General features: G+C 47.9%; 1 protein-coding gene and 1 long non-coding RNA gene across 2 annotated transcripts in view; one reads left to right on the forward strand and one right to left on the reverse strand.

Annotated features, from left to right (window-relative positions):
- Positions 1–1,934: 1,934 nt before the first annotated feature.
- On the forward strand, positions 1,935–18,883 carry LOC142827400 (uncharacterized). Its single transcript, XR_012902131.1, has 3 exons — positions 1,935–2,070; positions 12,034–12,264; positions 18,751–18,883. It is a non-coding gene; the product is annotated as an uncharacterized LOC142827400 (long non-coding RNA).
- The window catches only part of XIRP1 (xin actin binding repeat containing 1), a 49,722-nt gene continuing 32,843 nt past the window's right edge, over positions 2,036–18,914 (reverse strand). Inside the window, exons 6-9 of the mRNA XM_075922852.1 lie at positions 17,018–17,169; positions 13,935–13,988; positions 4,925–10,774; positions 2,036–4,888 (exon numbers count right to left, since the gene is read on the reverse strand). Coding sequence (XP_075778967.1) covers positions 3,017–4,888; positions 4,925–10,774; positions 13,935–13,988; positions 17,018–17,169 — 7,928 coding nt within the window. The 3' untranslated portion in view covers positions 2,036–3,016. The remainder of the gene's footprint in view (positions 4,889–4,924; positions 10,775–13,934; positions 13,989–17,017; positions 17,170–18,914) is intronic.

Consider the following 18,914-nt stretch of genomic DNA (forward strand, 5'->3'; position numbering starts at 1 on the left):
TGCATTAGCCCCTGTGCTCCTTCTTAATGTATCTTACACGAGTGTCTATTTTGCATCTGATCACTCGGTCCACCCAATGTATCATCCAAGGCCATATGTTTCAAAAGAAGGAATAAACCAGCTATAACGCAGGGTGCAGCATTGCTTAAGCAGACAAGGTTTCGTCCTGGCTTCCACACTGTTGATCAGCTTATGTCCTCAAGTATGAAGTCTGATTAACTTCCTCCTTTTCACAGTTCAGCTAGGCTACGTCTAGACTACAAGCCTCTTTCAAAGGAGGCTTTTTCGAAAGAATCTTTCAAAAAAGCTTCTTTTGAAAGAGAAAGTCTAGACTGCAAGCAGATTTTTCGAAAAAGCGAGCCACTTTTTCGAAAGAGAGTCTAGATGCTCTCTTTCGAAAAAGCACAGTTTGCATTCAATAGCGCCTTTTTTTGAAAGAGTACTTTCAAAAAAAGGCGTTATTCCTCGTAGAATGAGGTTTACCGCGATCAAAAAAACTGCCGCGTTCTTTTGATTTACTTTCAAAAGAATGTGGCTGCAGTCTAGACGCAGGTGAATTTTTTTTGAAAAAAGGCTACTTTTTTTTGAAAAAACCCTGTAGTGTAGACACACCCATAGTGTCAGGGAGCATAGAATAATTGGGTCCTTTTCAGCTCACCGCTTAGCTCCCTGGGGTTTTTTGAAGCAGGGGTTCTATTACTAATGACACACCACAGGAATAAATATTTTCTTTCATTTCTTTCTTCTCTTTAATCATCAGTGTAAATGTCAGAACCCCTTCTTTCTGCACGGGGATTGGTAGAAGGAATAACAACAACAATCATAAATGATAATAATTGCTAGCGGTTGTATTGTGCTTTTCATGAGTAGATCTCAAAGTAGTTTGCAAAAGAAATCTGTATCGTTGCCCCCCTTTTACAGAAAAGGAAATGGAAGGACTTAATAGCAAAGTGGCTTCCCTAAGATCACCCAACATGCCTGCTGGCATTGCTGGGAAGAGAATCCATAGGGTGCTAACCACTAAGCCACATTGCTATGTGAGTTTTGCATAAGTTCTCCAAGACAGCACGCAGCTTGAGAGAAATCCCCACCAACTCATCTCCATTCCAGAGGAGGGGCTAGATTGTGACTTTTGGCACAGCCTGAGCAGCTCCACGTTGTAGCCGTGAGGGGCACAGACACCCTGCCACTCCTCACACCTTTGCTTCCTCCTTGCTCTGGGCAGAGGGAGTAACTTGCTACTGGCCTGTACTAGCACACACAAACCCCACTGACCCAAAGTGGTGGTGTCTTAAAGCCCAAGTGCTCCTTACACTCAGGCAGGTGAACCACATACTTGGCAGGGAGGACCGAAGCTAAACCCTCCAATGCTGATAGTCCTCCAATGCCTTCCTACAGTTGCACCCAGAACAGATATGTTCTCCTGTAAGTCACTGGAAAAGACTCATGGAGCAGCTCAACTCACCATAGCACTGAAAGCCACGCGTGATGTCCCAGAAATTCTAGTGAGGCATGTGAGTGACTGCAACACCAGTAAGGACACACCAACGGAGATGTAGCTTTGTAATATGGACACTTACACCAGGCTAAGTTCAGAGCCAGACATGATTCACCCAAATTAGCCTGGCAGTCAGGTGGGATTCTTGCTCCCTTGTATGACCAAATCACAAGGTAGTCCTCATGAACGCCAATCAACTTGCCAAACATTAGATACATTCTTCACTCCTGTTTTTATAGCTGGTCAAAATACGCAGAATTTTTCTTTTAATTTTGAATTTTCAAAATAATATGGCCGTAAAAGAGGAAAAGCTTGGAAAATAACATTTTTCCAGGTTTTTGGTGGATTTCTTTTGGAAATACATTTGTATTGAAAATTCACAATTCAGTTTTTGTTCCTATCGTTTCTAGCTCTGTTTTCTTTTTAGCGTCCACTGATAAAGCTGGGTGGTGACCACAAAAGACTCAACTAGTTCATCATCAGAGGAATGCTAAGTACAGAGGAATGCTAAGTACTTGGAACTCAATCAAACAAATGACAAAACAAATAACCAGACCAGAGTGTTTTCAGAGGTAATGTTTACCTTCAAAATGCGCAATAAAAATTAAAAAAGGGGGAGGGCTCAGAATATCTAAAATCTTGTGTTGAGGATGTACAAAACAAGTTCATAATAAAAAGAAAATTTCTTTACAATGTTTCAAAATGGATTTAAACATTACACATAAGAATGCATGGACTTTAAAATAAAAGATTTTGTATATAATGAATAATAAATTACAGGTCTAGAAAAAAAAGGAAAGCAATAACCATCTATTTCTTTAGTTGAACTTATTGTAGTCTTAACCAGAGCATCTTCCTTCATGTCCTTCTGAGGGGGAAAGACACTCACAAACACCCTGGGAATCCTAATTCATACAATTTTAGGTACTACTGAATACTTGCTATGTACTGAGCTTTTGCAAAGTGTCTCTCCCCCTATCCTCCAAAAGCAATTTGAAGGTGTTATTTCTTCTAATAGCTAAGAGAATCCTATTCCAACCCACCCATGGGTGTGTACATATGTGTGTGTGTGTCTGTGTGATAACGTATGCTTGTTGGGAGGTCAGCACTGCTATCAGAAAGAGGATAAATGAATCGGTTTCCAAAGTACCCAGACAGGCTGGTCTTTTGGTTGGCTCTAACTGACCTTTTTTCTGCCTGGATTCAGAGATGCCCTGGACACAACCGCAAATACTATTCAGAGGAGAAGAAACCACCTTAAAACACCCTTTTGTTTATGTTCTTGCTTGTGCTTCTATCAAAGTTTCAGCTCTTCACATGTGGGGTCTGCCAGGCTGGTGAAGTGACGTGTGTTGTTTACCACAAGTGCTGCCCCTGAATGCATCTATTGTGTCTGTATGCCAAAGACTAGGTAAATATTTGGAAAGAATCACAGGGCTTGGCAGAGTTCCTTTACATCACATGGTTAGATCGGTGAATTACTTGTTTTTTCTGCAATCTCCCATTATTCAAAGCCCTCTACTTCTTTGGCTTGGAGTTACCAAACGTGACAAAGACCACCCCACTTTCCTGGAAACTACCATTTGAGTGGAAGTCTTCACTTGGGCTGTGTAGGTATCGCCGAAGGAGGGGCGAGGCGGTTATCTCATACCGGGGAGGAGAGACCACACTGCAGGTGGAGGAGGTTTGGGTCTCTGATTGCTTGGTGACAGTGGTAGACGAAGTGATGATCTTGTTTCCGAACTCATCCACTTCCTCGTACTGCTCGGTCACGGTTCTGGTGGCTCCGTAAAGTTTGGATCCGTCTGGGCCTGTCTGCAGTTCTAGGATGCTTTTCTGCCGCCTTGCATTCTGTGGGCTAGAGATGTTCAGAGGGGCTTTGGAGCTGTAGTCAGAAAAGCCTCCTTTGACGGCACCACGGCAGCTGCCTTTGGATATGTCCGGTGTGCATTGCTCTTTGTCACTATGGTCACTGAGTTGGGGCACCGAGTTGCTAAGACGGTGTTGCCTAATTGAGTTCGATCCTATCTTCATCTGGATGGGCTCCTGTTCGCTCTCAAAGGGAGCTGGATTGCATCCACCAGAGCCTATTGATTTGCGAGTTAATGAGTTAAAGATGTCCTGAGTGAACGTGTCTCTTTTCCCTGGCATGGTGGGATAATCTGGTAAGGGGGCATCCTGGGGGGGATACACTGTCCTGGGTGATTCCACAGGCTTTCTGGCAGCAGATTCAATGGAGATATAAGAAGGTGAGGATGGAGAATTTACACGCTGCTGAATGACGCAGGGAACTTCTAGCTCTCCCTTGGGCATCTCCGTCTTTTCCGACACATTTGCACTTCCCACAGATGCTGCATTCGGTGTCCCTTGTGCTGCTTTCTCTTGCTTGGCTTTGCTGGACACGATGCTGATCTTGCGGATATTGGTGCTGGTTGCAGGGCTCTGGGCATTCCCCAGAGACTCCTTGAAGAGCCCAGAGAGCCCAGCTATGTCTGCTTCTGACTTTAGATGAGAAACGGAAGAGAGAGCTTTCCTAATGGCCTCCTCGATGTCCAGCAGCCTGGCGAGAGTCTGCTCCTTCAGGTGGATGATCTCAGCACTTGCCCTTTCCAGGTCCTCAAAAGCCAGCTCCACGGAAGAGACGCTGTCAGAGTCTTCCTTTGCCATTTGCTCAGTCTTCTCGGCTTTGTGCTGCTGCTTGGCTTGGTGAACCCTCTCATGCACCACCCATTCTGGAACATTCTCAAAGAAGCTCCTCAGGGCTTTCACATCCACCTTGAATGTCTCTTCTTCAAACTCCTTCACTCGGGTCAGGATCTCTTGCAACTCCTCCTGCCTCCGCAGGTTCTCAAAGATCTCCATAGCCTCCTTGACACTGCCCTTCATGATCTCCTCCTTGTGGAAAGACAGCCGCTTGCGACGTTCGTCCTCTGTTTCTCGGCAGGGCTTTTCTCGCATGACCACCACTGGTTTCTCTTGGGCAAGCTGCTCCTTCTTCGCTTCAAGATCTCCCACTTGTCCGCTGTTCACTTGCTGCTGCTCCTTAAAGAGGTCCCTTGGATACTGGTGGGAAGATGCTGACAGCTCTTCTTGTCTTCTCTGATTTGTTTTCATTGTTGTGTTATGCTTATCCCATGACCCATAGGCACTAGATATGCTTGCACTTTCTGTCTTAGGTGAGGCATTTAATGCTGTGGCAGATCCTTTCCTCAGAAGGGTGGCTTGACTCATAGCACATGGCTTATTCTGATTCTCTGGTTTAGTAAGACCCAACTGATAGCTACCCAGACATTCTTGTCCTGATGTTAATGTGCAGTTGTTCTCTTGGCCAGATGAAAGTCTGCATCCCTGAATTTCCTCAGCTGGACAGCAGTTCTTAGGAGCTGTTGCCTTCTCTTTGGCCATCACATGTTCTGGAGCTGTTGCCTTCTCTTTGGTCATCATATGTTCTGTTTCAGAGCCAGACACTCCATTTTTATGTGGCTTTGATGTCATAGAGTCAACTGACTCTTGCTTGCTCTGTTCTTCCTTGATTGCTTTGTACCTTTCCTCGGCTATCTGAAGAGGTGTTTTGATGATGTCTTTTGGTGCTTTCTCCTCAGAGTTCTGGTTCTTTACCATAGCTGCGTTGGCCACGGATGTTTGAGAGATGCAGCACTTTGACAGACCATCTCCACATCCCACTTGAGCGGAAGCATCAGAACAACACAACTCCTTTGTCTGATTTATGGGTGGGGTTTTTGCTTTGCTTAACTCACTCAGGCCTGGAGGTTTAGGAGGTAGTGGGGGTGGGACTGGCTTTGCCAACATCCCTTTGCTGCTCCTAGCAGGGTACGAAGGTGCCTGGTGCAGCAAGCGCTCAGGTTTTGGAGGTGGAATAGGTTTCCTCCGTGGCGGGGCAGTAATTTCCCGTTTGGGGGGAATGGCTGGTTTCTCTGAAGGCTTCTGATCATTGGCTTTGGCGGAGGCAGTCGTGAGTGATTTAGGGAGAGCATTGTGCATGGGCACAGTACATCCTAGGGCTTCATCCTTTTTGCTTGGTTGGGAAGGGGTAGCTTCTCTTGCTTGTGCCGTGGGTGGACCGCACTTAGTTTTCATCACAGCAACTGGAGGAGGAGGAGGAAAGTCATTATCAGACTGGGACCCTGAGGCCACTATCGCTGTCTGGTTAATAATTGATTGAGTCTCGTTTTCCTTTTTACTTATGGAATATGCCTGCCCTGCATTTCTGTATATCATAGCGGCTTTAAAGTCCCCTTTGGAGACATTAACATTAGACTTCTCCAGCGACTGAAGGGTGGCCTTTAAGTTACCTCGAACAACATCCTCCTTCTCTACTTGTCTCTGGTCTGTCGCAGCACTTTGCAGTGCTCTGAGCGCTGTCTTTACATCCCCTCTGAGCATTACATCTTGCTCTCTTTCTTCTTGCACTGATTGCTCTTTGTAATCAGACTCAATAAAAGGGCTTACACAGGGTGTTACTGGCTTGGCAGTACACAGACCGTCAATGCTAACATCTGCACTAGGCATAACTTGGCTTTCCTGGCCCAAATGCTGTCCTCCCTCTCCTTCCTCGGGAGCACTGACCTTTTTGTGTGATGCCATGCGCTTCTGAGGGACACTTGTGTGGGACTTGGGTGACTCCTGGACTGCGAAGGCGGCGCTAGCTTGATGCTGCGTGGCAGGTGCACATTCCTGTTTGCGAACAGTCGACTGCAGGGTCACTGAAGTGCTGGCTGCCTGCTGCTTAGGGACCAGATGAATTTCCTCCGTGCTCTTGCGGAGCTTGCTCTGGACTTGGTGCTGAATGCTTTGTGCCTCTGCTGTGGCTAGCCTCAGGCTTTGCATTGCAGCTTGAAGGTCACTTCCAAGAGCCTGCTCTTCCAGTTTTTTTGTCATCGGGTTGGTTTCCCCTGCCACTGAATGCTGGCTTCTGGCCATGTCATCTCTCTGAGCTGCTGCTTTGGGGGCAGTTGCTCCTGGTGGTGCAATTTTCACCCCCCTCTCTGCCTTCTTGCTGCCATTCTGAGTCTTTTGCAGTGACTGGGGGGTCACCTGACTATCCCTAGGCACAATATCTTCCTGTTCCACTGCTGCGGGTAAGCTCAAAGTTTGCCCGAGACACTGCAGGGGGGAGTCTGTGTCACCTGCATGTACTACCTCTCTTGCTAACACGTTCTCTTTGCTAACTCCTTCACACATTAGCACTCTTTTAGCCCCCTTCATGCCCCCTTGCCCCACATCTGCAGCCCCTTTATCTCCTGGTTCTTCCTGTTGCAAGGTGTGCCTATTTCCCCCCTGCACATCCTGCTGGATGGGCCCTGCTGTCTCCTGTTCTGCTTGGGAGGAGACAAGGGACTCTATCTCGGACTCTCGCTGGAGGTTCTTTAAATAGTCCAGGTCTCCCTTCTCGATGCAGCTGGTGTACAGATGGACGTTCCCCTTCTCGTTGTCCTCCCGTTTGACAGTCGCCATTGTCCTCTGCTCTTGCGAGGAAGCCAGCAGGTTCCCGATGGTTGATTTCACATCCCCCTTGACAACTTCCTGCTGGATGGAGTGGTGCAGGAGGGAGTAGATAGTCAACCTCACTGACCCCGCCACTGTCTCTTGCATGACCATTCCCTTTTTGATGGAGGCATCTTGGTTAAGGAGACTTTGGAGAGCCTTAGCTACATCATCCCTCAACTCCTCTTTGCTTTTATTGGCTTCGCTTGGGTCCAGTAGCTGCAAGGGACTGACTTTGATTTTGCCCTCCTCGTCCTCCTCCACCAGCGTCCCCTGGGCCTCCATATTGGTCCTGTGCAGTAGCTGCAGCATGATCCTTTGCAAATTGCCTCCCATAATCTCTTCCTTTTGGATCTCTGGAGTACCTTGCCTGCTGAGCTGGTACTTCACCATCCTCACGCTCCCTCTGTCGTTGGCTTCAATGAGGATCCCATCATGCTGGATGGCCTGGCAGGCACAGAGGCCTTCCAAAGTCTCCTTCACAGTCCTCTCGCTCACCTCCATTTCGGTTCTGTGCTTAGAAGAGCTGAATCTATCCAGGGGGGTGGTTTCAAACAGCCACGTTGTACTCTTCACGTCAGCATGAGGGACCACCTCTGGGGCGTTGCCCTTGGCAGGTCCCTCGGGGTCTTTGAGGCTGTCCATGGGCTGAGTTTCAAACAGCCACGTGCAACGCTTCACATCCCCTTTCCGGCTGTCTTCTCTCTGCACGGTGGTCATGCTGGAGCTCCCTTCCGACTCCCCCCTCAGGGAATCAATGGGCTGGTTCTCAAAAAGCCAGGTGGATGTCCTCACATCACCCTGCTGGACGTCGCTGACGCTGACCATCCTCACGTATTTCTTCCGGCTCACCTGCTGAGACTCGAAAAGCTCCCTGTTGGACTGGACATCTCCTTTTTGTACATCGTCCACAGTCCTGGCCACAGACCTCTTCCCCCCAGAGAAGGAATCGAGAGGCTCAGTCTCAAACCTCCATCGGGCAGACTGGACATCCCCTTTCTTTATGTCCTCTTGGGTGACAGCCCTGATCACAAACACCTCTTCCTCCTTCTTGATCTGATCCAGAGGTTTGGTTTCGAAGAGCCACCGAGCGCCTTTCAAGTCACCTTTCATTATTTCTTCCTTCTTCACTGAGGTGACCTCATGGTATTCCCCCTCCTTGTCCTGGATGGCATACAGGGGTTGGCTCTCAAAGAGCATGGTGCAGGACTTGATACTAGCTTTGCTCATTGTCTCTTCCTGGATCCTCTTGATCTCCGTCTCATCCACCTTGTCATGAATCTGGTCAAGGGAGTAGGTCTCAAAAATGAACCTCTTGCCCTGGATATTTCCCCCTTCAATATCCTTCTCTGGGGGGATTTCTTGGATGCCCTCAGTATTGCTCTTTATAGTGTCCATGGGGAAGTTCTCAAAGAGCCAGGTGAACTTGTGTACTGACCCAGCTTCAATGTTCCCATCTGCAGGGACGCCAGTCTCTTTTGTGGCTGCAGCCAGTTTACCCTGTACATCTAAGGGCTTGGCTTCAAAGAACTCCTTCACCCGAGACACTTCCCCGGACTGTATCTCCACATGGCTGGAGTACCTGACCATCTTCTTTGAGTCAGTCTCACCAGAGGCATTGCTGGCCAGTGGTTCAGTCTCAAACAGATGTCTGACTGTTTTGACGTTGACTCCTTGTAAGTCATCTTGGCAGTAGGCTTTGCTGATCTGCAAATACTGCTCCTCCTGGCCTTTCAGGGAGTCCAGTGGCTGGGTCTCAAACATCCACGTATATGACTTAACGTCAGCCTGCGGCACAGAGCTTTCCCCTTCCTGCTTTCTCTCCACCTTCTCATACAGGGTGTCAACAGGCTGCGTCTCAAACAGCCACCGGCAGGTCTTCACGTCACCCCGCTGGGAAACCTCCCTTTTCACCGAGGTGTGCTCTTCGGCTTGGTTGGCCCGGTGATGGATGACGTCAATGGGCTGGGTTTCAAAGAGCCATTTTGCAGTTCTGACATCACCAGCTATCACTTCCTGCTTTGTGATCCCTCGGATGATATCCACCTTCTCGGTGCTGTCATCAAACTGGTCCAGAGGTCTGGTTTCAAACATCCATTTGTAGTTCTTGACATCACCGCTCAGGACCTGCTCTCTGCTTACAGAGGTAACTTTGTGGAAGTTTCCCAAGCTGTCTTCGATGGCGTACAAAGGTGTTGTCTCAAATAGGAACTGGTTGGCTTTAACGTTCCCAGCTGTTATCTCTTCTTCTGGTTTGGTGATGGGCTCAGAATCAGCCTGCTTAATGCTGTCTAAAGGGAGAGTCTCAAACAAGTTTTTGAAAGATTTCACATCCCCCTTCATCACCTCGTGTACATTAGAGACTGGGAGGTCTTCAGAGGATGCCTTGGAGATGCTGCCTAAGGGACAGGTCTCAAAGACGTGCTTTCTTTGCTTCACATCCCCCTTCTCCTCTTCCAAAACCCCCACTCTCTTTAAACAGCCCACTTCAAAATTATCTTTCAGGGTTTCCATTGGTTGGGTTTCAAACAGCCAGAGCGTAGATTTCACATCACCACCGATGACTTCTTCCTTGGCTGGGATGCTGTCTGAGTCTTCTCCTTTCAGAGAGTCGAGAGGCTGGGTCTCAAAAAGTAGACGCTGCTTACTGACATCTGCCCCTTCCACAAAATCCATGGAAGCCTTGAAATCCTTTTCTTCTACTGTCAATTCTTTGATTGCATCTAGAGGTTGAGTTTCAAACATCCACCTAGCTCCACTGACATCCCTCCTTCCTGCCTCTTCTAATGAAATCCCCCGGATAATTTGCACTTTGGAGGTGTCCTTGTTGATGGTATCCAGTGGCTGAGTCTCAAACAGCCAGCGCGCGGTCCTGACTGCATTGCTCTGTATTTCTTCTCTGCAGACGGATTTGATCTCATGGATGGCACCCGTTTTGTCTCTGATAGCACAAAGTGGCTCTGTCTGGAACAGCTTGATGGTTTTCTTGACGTCACCCTTTAGCTCCTGGATTTCTGATTTGAGCTTCAGGATGCTCTGCTCCTCCACAGAGCTGCAGTGGCCCAGCGCCTCCAGGGAGTAGGTTTCAAAGAGTTGCTTGGCACCTTTCACATCCCCTCTTTGAACAGGCTCTTTAAGAACTGCCTCCTGCACGTCTGTTTCATCTGAGTACAGTTTGTTTAATGAGTCCAGCGGCTGGGTTTCAAACAGCCACCTGGCTGTACGCACATCCCCTTTGGTGTGGTCTGTCTCGGGCCCTTTGGTCACTGCTGACAATCCCTCTCCATTGAGTGCCTGGCTTTCGAACCTCCTGGAGGTGCTTTTCACATCCCCGCTTGGGATGGTTTCCTCCTCCGCCAACTTCTTGGTGGCTTGATGCTCCCCAATAGAATCTAGGGTCCAGTTTTCAAAGATCCAGCGCATGGACTGAACCTCCCCCGGGAGCACCGCGTCCAAATTCACTGAGGCTGGGGCACTGGGATCTTCAGCACTGAGCATTTCTGCCAGGTCCTCGGTTACAGCTTCCTCCAGGTTCTTCCTCAGTTCAGGGTGCATGTGCCTGTAGAGCCTCTTCAGCTCATTCACCTGGCGCTGCTGGTAGAACTTGGAGAAGGATTCCTTAGGGGGAGGAGGAGGCAGGGGGTTTGAATCCTGGCTACCAGCCAGGGAAGCAGAGGCCTGGAAAGAATCTTGCAGGGGAGGAGGAGGTAAGTCCTCTTCTACTTTCTTGCCATTCACTTTAGAGGACGTCTGGTTCTGAAACTCTGCCATCTTTGGGGAAACAGTTTTAAACATCAGCTTTATCTCTCCCTACCGGCCCGGTGCTCGTTAGTAGCAAGCACAGCAAACACGTGAGGAAAGCCCATGCACCTGTGGAATATGAGTTCCATAAGTCGCAGGCTGCAGCACACAGCACGCCAACACACCATGCCACAGCAAACTCTTCCCAGGCTGAGGGTTACAGTGTTAAATCACTTTCCACAGCATGGCAGTTCAAAGCGAGGTCTCTAATCCACACTTTCCTACCACTGGTCCTCTAGAATCCCCACAGCTGGAGTGTCACCGGATTGGGACAGTGTTAGCAAGAGAGGATGAGCATCCACATAACATTATCGGGAGTTTGCATGGGTGGTGGGCAGGACTGGCCTTACCAGGAGGCGAACTGAGGCGGCTGCCTCAGGGGCCAGACTGTGGGGGGTGGGGGTGGGGAGAGGCATCACTAGGACCCATAGTTTAGAAGTTTTGGCCCAAGCGAGGAGGTATGGGGGCGTCATTTGAGCTCCCTGCCTCAGATTCCAAAATTTTGTGGGCCGGCCCTGGTGGTGCGTAAAGACTGGGCTGAGGAGACAAGCCTCCACACCCTGCTCCCAGCCCCGCCCCTTCTGCCCATGCCACACCCCTACAGGAGCCAAGCCACCCCCTCCAGTACCACAGGAAGGTGGGGCAGTGTGCAGCCCCAGCTCTCTGGCCCTGGAGCACGGAGAGGGTGGGCAGCATGTGGCCCCAGCCTCCCTAGGTCTGGAGCGTGGGGAAAGCAGGCATTGCATGGCCCCAGCCTCCCCTGCCTGGAACATGAGGTGTTCTGGGGGCAGAGTGTGGGTGGGGCCAGTCTGATGGTTTGGGAAGGGAAAGCCTTTCTCCCGTCTATTATACCTGCTGCCCATGGGGGCATGTCTGAATAGCAGGGGGCGAATGCCCGGCTTAGATTGTTCAGGTGAGCAGTGCTGCAGTGGGCCTGCACAATGAAGGCCCAGGTCTGGATTCAGAAGGAAGCCAGTGGAACGACAGCTCCCTGGTAATCAGAGGGGAGAAGACCCGACGAGGAGACAGAACTCAGTGAGTAGGATGGTGCCTCCTACATCTGTGCATCCTGCATCTCCAGAATGAAGGAAAATGTGACTGGATTCATGATTTCCTCGGTTGTGACTTGGCTATTGCTTCTGGGGGAATTCTGCACCAATGTGCAAAGCAAACTGTTGTGGAAATTAATGTGTGTGTTTTTTTTAGCAGAATTTCCTTTCCCCTCACAGAAATGGGCTGCAGTGCTGCTGGATGCCTGTAGGGGCAGCTGGAGCTGGCAGAACCAAGCTGGCACATAGAAGAGACTGCCCAGGAGGAGTGGGAGAGAACTAGAGGGTTCCCAGCAGCTGCAGTTCCCCACACACTTGGGAGAAGGAGAGCTCAGCATGCAGGAAACTCCATTCAAGCCCAGGACCAAGCATCCGGCTTTCTCTCTCTCCTAGGCTCTGATGGGCAGCGAGGTGGGTATCTGGGCTGGGGATGCCATGGCTTAGCTCTGGGAAGGAGGGGTGTGAATGTCTGTCCCCCCCCCCCCGCTGGGCTCTGAGGGGTGAAGAGGGCAGAGAAAAAGGGACTGGGCTGTCATATGGGGTTTCTGTTGTTACAGATATATTTACTGACCGGTATTTTGAAATAAATTACCAAAATAATTGAAACTGGTGTGATTAGGCAAAGTGTTACTTTGACAGATAAAATGTGCACAATTTTAAAATGATGCACAGAATTTTTAATGTTTTGGCACAGAATTCCCATAGCAGTAAACTATGTGGCTCCAGGGGGGACAACAGTAGTGAATACATTTGGAAAACATAGGTGACATTTAACTGGGAAAGCCATGGGTATTGGGCCAAAATGAGAGTTGAGTGTGAGACCCCCCTCATGCCCACTTGTGATCTGTAGAGGAGAGTATCTTACACATCATGGAGGCAGAAGAAAATGTGCAAAAGGGCATAGTGGGAATGTGTGATCTCCTTTAACGTCCACCAGGGGAGCCAACAGCCTCTGCAAGCCCCTGGGCAAGGTGGGAGGGGCAGGCTCCATGCTCCTGGAAGGGGCGGGGCCTTGAGTGGAAGGGGTGGGGCCAGTGCCAGCCAGCCCTCAGAGCCACATGGAGTGCACAGCAAGGTGCTCTGGATGTGCTCTAAAGGGCATGGTCTCCAGCCGCTAGTGCCACAGCAGTGGCTGGGAGCTCTGGGGCCCTTTGAATTGGCAGGCCCTGGGAAAGTTATCGCCCTTGACCCCCTCTGTTGGCAGGCCCAGTCTCCACTGTCTGAAACCCAGCTCCTCGTTACTTTTTCTTATGTAGTCTTCCCTTCTGACTCCTCGACATGTGAGTTAAACCAGTTTAGAGACACTGGGTGGGCCAAATTCAGACGTGTTACATAAGAAGGGGACTAAGTAGGAAGAAAGAAATCAAAGCAACTGTCACATACACACTTTGAGGAAACAGGAGGAGGTCTAAGTTACACCAGTAGATTCCTGACAAACCTACTGGACCAAATTTGGCCCTCAGTTAAAGGAATCTTTGGTAAAATGAAGTGAATGTGACATTAGAATTTTGTCTGTTTATACTTTGACTTTGCTCCCTAGTTTGATGGTGGTATGGCATCGTCCTATGTTGAACTCACAGTACCTATATTGCATAGGAGATTTTACAAATGGAGATAGCTGATGCTAATAATTATTACCTAAGAGAGGCCATAATTCTAATTATTCATCTTTCAATAGGAGTAAAAACCTTTGCATGCCATTATGCTTTGCATATTTTTTCACTCAGGATTGGTCATGTGCAATGCTAATTCACTCCATTAAACACTCAAATGCTTCCAGTTTAAAAAAAAATGTATTGAATCTTAGTGACAAAAGTCCAGAATCCATATACTTCATGTCAAGTTGCAAAACACATCAGTTTCATATGAGCTGACATATTTCTAAATTCTTGGACCTATTTACGTAAAGGCAATTTTAACCCCATAAATAAGTGCTAAATATGGCTGGGTAGTTAAGGTGTCAGACCTCCATATTCTGCATGAGAGCATACCTCATTGTCATATGCAGGTAGTTAAATCACACTGTACATCAATCCACAAAGACTTGGTTAGACAACAACACGTTTTTTAGCATGTCCTACCTTGCTTGCTTTCTGGCTGTCAAGACAATGAACAGTGTCCTCTTTTGTGGTATTCTGAAAGAGAAATAAAACAATTATATAAAACGGTTGTGAATATAAAACACACTAAGGTCATATCTTCACTAAAGTGAAGATTGACCCTCCATGATCGATATTCTGGAGTTCAATTTAGTGAGTCTGGTTAAGGCCTGCTAAATCAAACTCAGAAGGTGCTCCCATTGGTGGCAGGTACTCCTGCTCCTGCAAGGAGCAAGGGAAGCTGATGGAAGCATTTGCTCACACTGGCCTCCTGCTGTGGGAATGGTGGGGAAACTCAATACAAGGTACATCAACTCTATTCCAATTAACATAGCTGGAGTTGCGTGTCTTGAGCCAACCTTCCCTTTCAGTGTATTTCAGTGTATTTCAGTGACTTGGTCTAGCTCTTACATTTCAGTGGTCTAGCTCTTACATTAGACTTTTTATTATTTCAGAATAATTTTTTTCTGACACAAAACCCAGAAGAAATAATTATAATTGAAAATCAAGAATGCCCTTGTGGCCCAATAAGTACACTGCAGGAGAGGCATGAAGTGTTACACACATAAGTACAAAGGGAAGGGAGCATAGGGGAATCAGAACCTGCAGAGATGAGAGCATTGTTGTGTGGCTATAAAGATGCTCTGATGTAGGAGCGGAAGGAGTATAAGAGGGGACCTAAAAGGCTTGAGAAGGGCATATTCAAGTGATTGTTCTCAACTGGACACATTTTTTTCCCTGCCTCCTCCCCTTTTTTTGGTACCTGTGTATTTATGAGTAAGGAAACGGACATGAACAGAGCTTAAGACATCCTGCTTCTCAGAGCAGACAACTGCCCTAGGGCTTAAACTCGCTTTACTGTGGATATGTCTACATTTGAGAGTTTATCTGCTTGTGCTAGCCTTCTAACCCAATTAGTGTAGCTTGGGCTAGTCGCCTGTGGGACGTACCGGGGGTCTGGCTGGGCTTGTCTTTGGGAGGCCAAGAAGCTGCCCATGTTAGCTTGAGCAAAGCTAGCAGGGGTATATCTACGCATGCCTCCCAGCTAAAACGCAGGCCTGAATGTGTGGTTTCCTCTCACACGTGTGTTTGCATGCACCAACTTTGTGTGTGCTGCTGTACGGACAGCACAGGTGCTTATAGGACATATTGAGGTGTTTTTCTATAGGTGTTTAATGGAAATCACATAGAAAATTGCTCCCTTCCACTCTGAAATTGGTGTATCCATTAGGATTTAGTCAGAGCCTGATCCTGAAAGGCACTGCGCAGCCACAACTTTCCTTGTGGTTGGTGGGAACTGTGGGGTACTCAGCCTCCGTTAGGCTCTTGTATGACACCTTTTGAAAGTCTTAATGCGTATTACAAATTACTATCTGTGTATCTTATGGAGACAGGGCATGGCAGTGCATGCCTGTAATCCCAGTGATTTAGGAGGCTGAGGCCGGCAGATCGCTTGGGCACAGGGGTTGTAGGATGTGGTGTGTTATGCTGAGCTGGCGTCCAGTGCCACTGACAGCCTGGCCAGCACGTGGCCAAAGGAAAGGCTAGAACAATACAGCTGATGTGTTGCGATCAGTGTTCTCTCTATGAAGACATGTCACTCAAGGTGACAAAGTATCTTAGGGTATGTCTACACTGCACGCTTATTTCAAAATAAGCTATGCCAGAATAGTTATTCTGAAATAGTTTATTTCAAAATAGCACATCTACACTGCCAGGAAGCCTCCAAATTAGTTCAAGAGCTCCAGGAGGCACTGGGAAGGAATAACTTAGAACGACCCAGGTGAGGGGCTATTTCGAAATAGCAGCAGTGGAGTGTCTACACAGGCCTTATTTTGAAATAGCTAGTTCAGAATAGGCATTATTCCTCATAGAATGAGGTTTACAGATTTCAGAATAAGCCATCCGTTATTTCAAAATTATTTTGGGTAGATGTTCGCATTGTTATTTCAAAATAACGCTAGTTATCTCAAAATAAGGGTGCAGTGTAGATGCATCCTTCCAGGGTCTATTTGAAGTGTATTTGACTTTTGCTAGTTACTACCGTGCAAGCAGGACCAGGCCTGGAATGAGTTTTACCGGCTGAAATGGTCACCCCTGGGGTGGAGTACGCAGCCATTTAACAGCACACAGCAACACCACACAAGAATGTAGGGGTGGGAGTGAATGATATGACATGCAGCTGAAACTGCAAGGCTACGTCTACACTGGCACCCTTTTCCGGAAAAGAGATGCAGATGAGACAAGTCGGAATTGCAAATGCAGCGGGGATTTAAATTTTCCCCACTCCATTTGCATGAACATGGTTGCCGCTCTTTTCCTGCTCCGGGCTTTGCCGGAAAAAAGCGCCAGTCTAGACAGGGATCTTTCGGAAAATAAAGCCTTTTCCGGAAGATTCCTTATTCCTCTTAAAATCAGGAATAAGGGATCTTCCGGAAAAGGCTTTATTTTCCGAAAGATCCCTGTCTAGACTGGCGCTTTTTTTCCGGCAAAGCCCCGAGCCGGAAAAAAGCGACAGCCATGTTCATGCAAATGGAGCGGGGAAAATGTAAATTCCCGCTGCATTTGCAATTCCGACTTGTCTCATCTGCATCCCTTTTCCGGAAAAGGGTGCCAGTGTAGACGTAGCCAAGAGTATTGTAGATGATTAACATAGGCACGGTAAGTGAAGAGAGTTATTAAAGATAGAATAATATGCGTACACAATACATATGTGTGTGTGTATAATGTATATACAATATGGCTATGTCTACACTTGCGGCTTCATGCGCAAGAATGGCTGTTTTTGCGCAATAATCCGCAGTGCATCCACACTGTCCACCCACTCCTGCGCAAGAAGATTTACAGTACGGCGTGGTAAGAGACGGCTTCTTGTGCAAGAGCTACGTTCTTTTCTTACAAGTGTAAGCTCTCTTGTGCAAGAGCTACGTTCTTTTCTTACAAGTGTAAGCTCTCTTGCGCAAGAGCTCTTTCCTTCTTTATAGCCAGTTGCTGGGACTGGACATTGCCTGGATGCTTTTGGTGGCTCATACAAGGCCCAGGAATGAAAAGCACGAGATACTTACAGACTGTGGGAGGCTGCCTGTGTGAGCAGCGGCCGCAGCTGTCTGACAGAGATAGAGAGCTGACCGCTCCTTCACGGAGGGGGAGGAGGGTTTCCCGGGGCCTTGGAGGAGTATGTGTCTAGTGATGTCTAAATCAGACCGTGTTCTCTCATCTGAAACAGGGACAGAGATGTGTGTTAGCTTTACGCCAATGTGACAAAGGTAGCAAAGAGGGCAGGGCTTATGCCCAAGCAAGACAAGACTATATAGAGCCCTGACAGGAGCCTCAGCAACTCCCCAATCAATCCCTTCGGTAATTTGGGTCCCAATTGCTCAGGTCTCAAGGGGCGGGAGGAACAGGATGGCCGGTCGCAAAGGCAAGGGGACCCTGCTTCCTGCTCCAAGGACAAGTCATTGGTCTGTTGGTGTTTTCCGAGACTGGAATGGGAGGCAGCCCAGGGTGAACTGTTTGGCAGGCCAGGAGTCCTGCCAATCACCAGGTTCCTTCTTAGTATTGACTCCTCTTGGGATATGAAAGAGACATTGCCAGTTTCCAAATTCTCAAGGGGATGAAAATAACTACAGAATGCTGGAACTGCCATTGTGGAATAGAGCACTGGGCCAGTTAGTCCCGAGCCCTGCCTATTCCATACTCTGAGCTTGAAGGAGGAACCATGTACAGGATGCCACCTGTGAGCAGCAAGAGACATATTTGCAAGCAGCCTCCCCACTCTGTTGTCAGGCCAGCACAGCTACATTTCTCTAAAGCTCGGACCCAAGCCGGTCCATGCCTCACAGGGCTAAGGGAATGTCACCTTGGTGTTGGAATGCAATGGCCGGAAATGCGAGGGGGCGAGTAAATGAAACTCTTATTTATTTGAAACTTTTAATCAACAGCCCCTTCACTATGTTACTAACCTTTCTCACAAGCAATTAATGCAATGAGCGTCACAACTCTCTTGGGAAGAAGGGAATTGTATAATCCCCATTTTACAGAGGGAGAATTAAGGCACAGAGAGGTGAACTGACTTTCCCAAGGTCATGTGGGAAGACAGTGCACAGCTAGGAATTGAACCTGAGTCTTAGTGTAATGCCCTAGCCGTGAGACTAGCCTTCCTCCGTTATATTTGCTCGCCTTCTGGAGCACCTAAGACCCACTCCTCGCATAATGCCAGTGTTGCATTCACACTTGCCTACTTTCCTTTTCCAGTTAGCTCTCCCAGACTTCTGCTGCCCAACCTGGCCTGATCTTGAAATCAGTGGGAACTTTGCCATTGACTGAGACAGATCAGGGTGAGACCCTAACAGAGAGATGGATATGGAAATAAATATGCTTACTGCAGCCAGTTTGACCTTGCCAAAAGAGATCCATTACTCCATATTCCAGCCAAAGTGTTGCTATTTTGCTTTGTCATGAGTAAAGAAGGCAGTGACCCAAATGCATGCTAAAATGTCAAGAACAATCTTTCCACTCTGCTTCCACAGCTTAGAACTTGCATGTGTACAGTTATGTCCGCACATGAATGCAAACTGTTCCCTTTATGCTGTGTGCTTGTGTGGCCACTTAGGAGAAATTCAAATGCCACCCAGCTGATTAGCAGAGCACCATAGCTCGGTTTTGTGTTTCTATCGGTGGTGCACATTCACATATGCTTTGGTGCACATAAACTTTATTCCACACATAGATGAAAAAAATCCAGACATGGATGGAAAAGATTAGAGGGAATATTGAATGTGTTTTCTCTCTATTCTAGTTAAGATTTTATTCTTCTGTCAGAACATTGAAAACAAGAGAAGACTACGGCACCGTGCTGGTATGCTACCTCCCTCTTAAAGAAAAAAATATGCTAGTTGCATTGGAATTTACTGCAGTATTTAGTGTTTTCCACTGACCTACTGTCCAGGAAACATCACAATA

The sequence above is a fragment of the Pelodiscus sinensis genome, chromosome 2 (genome assembly GCF_049634645.1).
Source record: "Pelodiscus sinensis isolate JC-2024 chromosome 2, ASM4963464v1, whole genome shotgun sequence".
Classification (NCBI taxonomy): Eukaryota; Metazoa; Chordata; order Testudines; family Trionychidae; genus Pelodiscus; species Pelodiscus sinensis.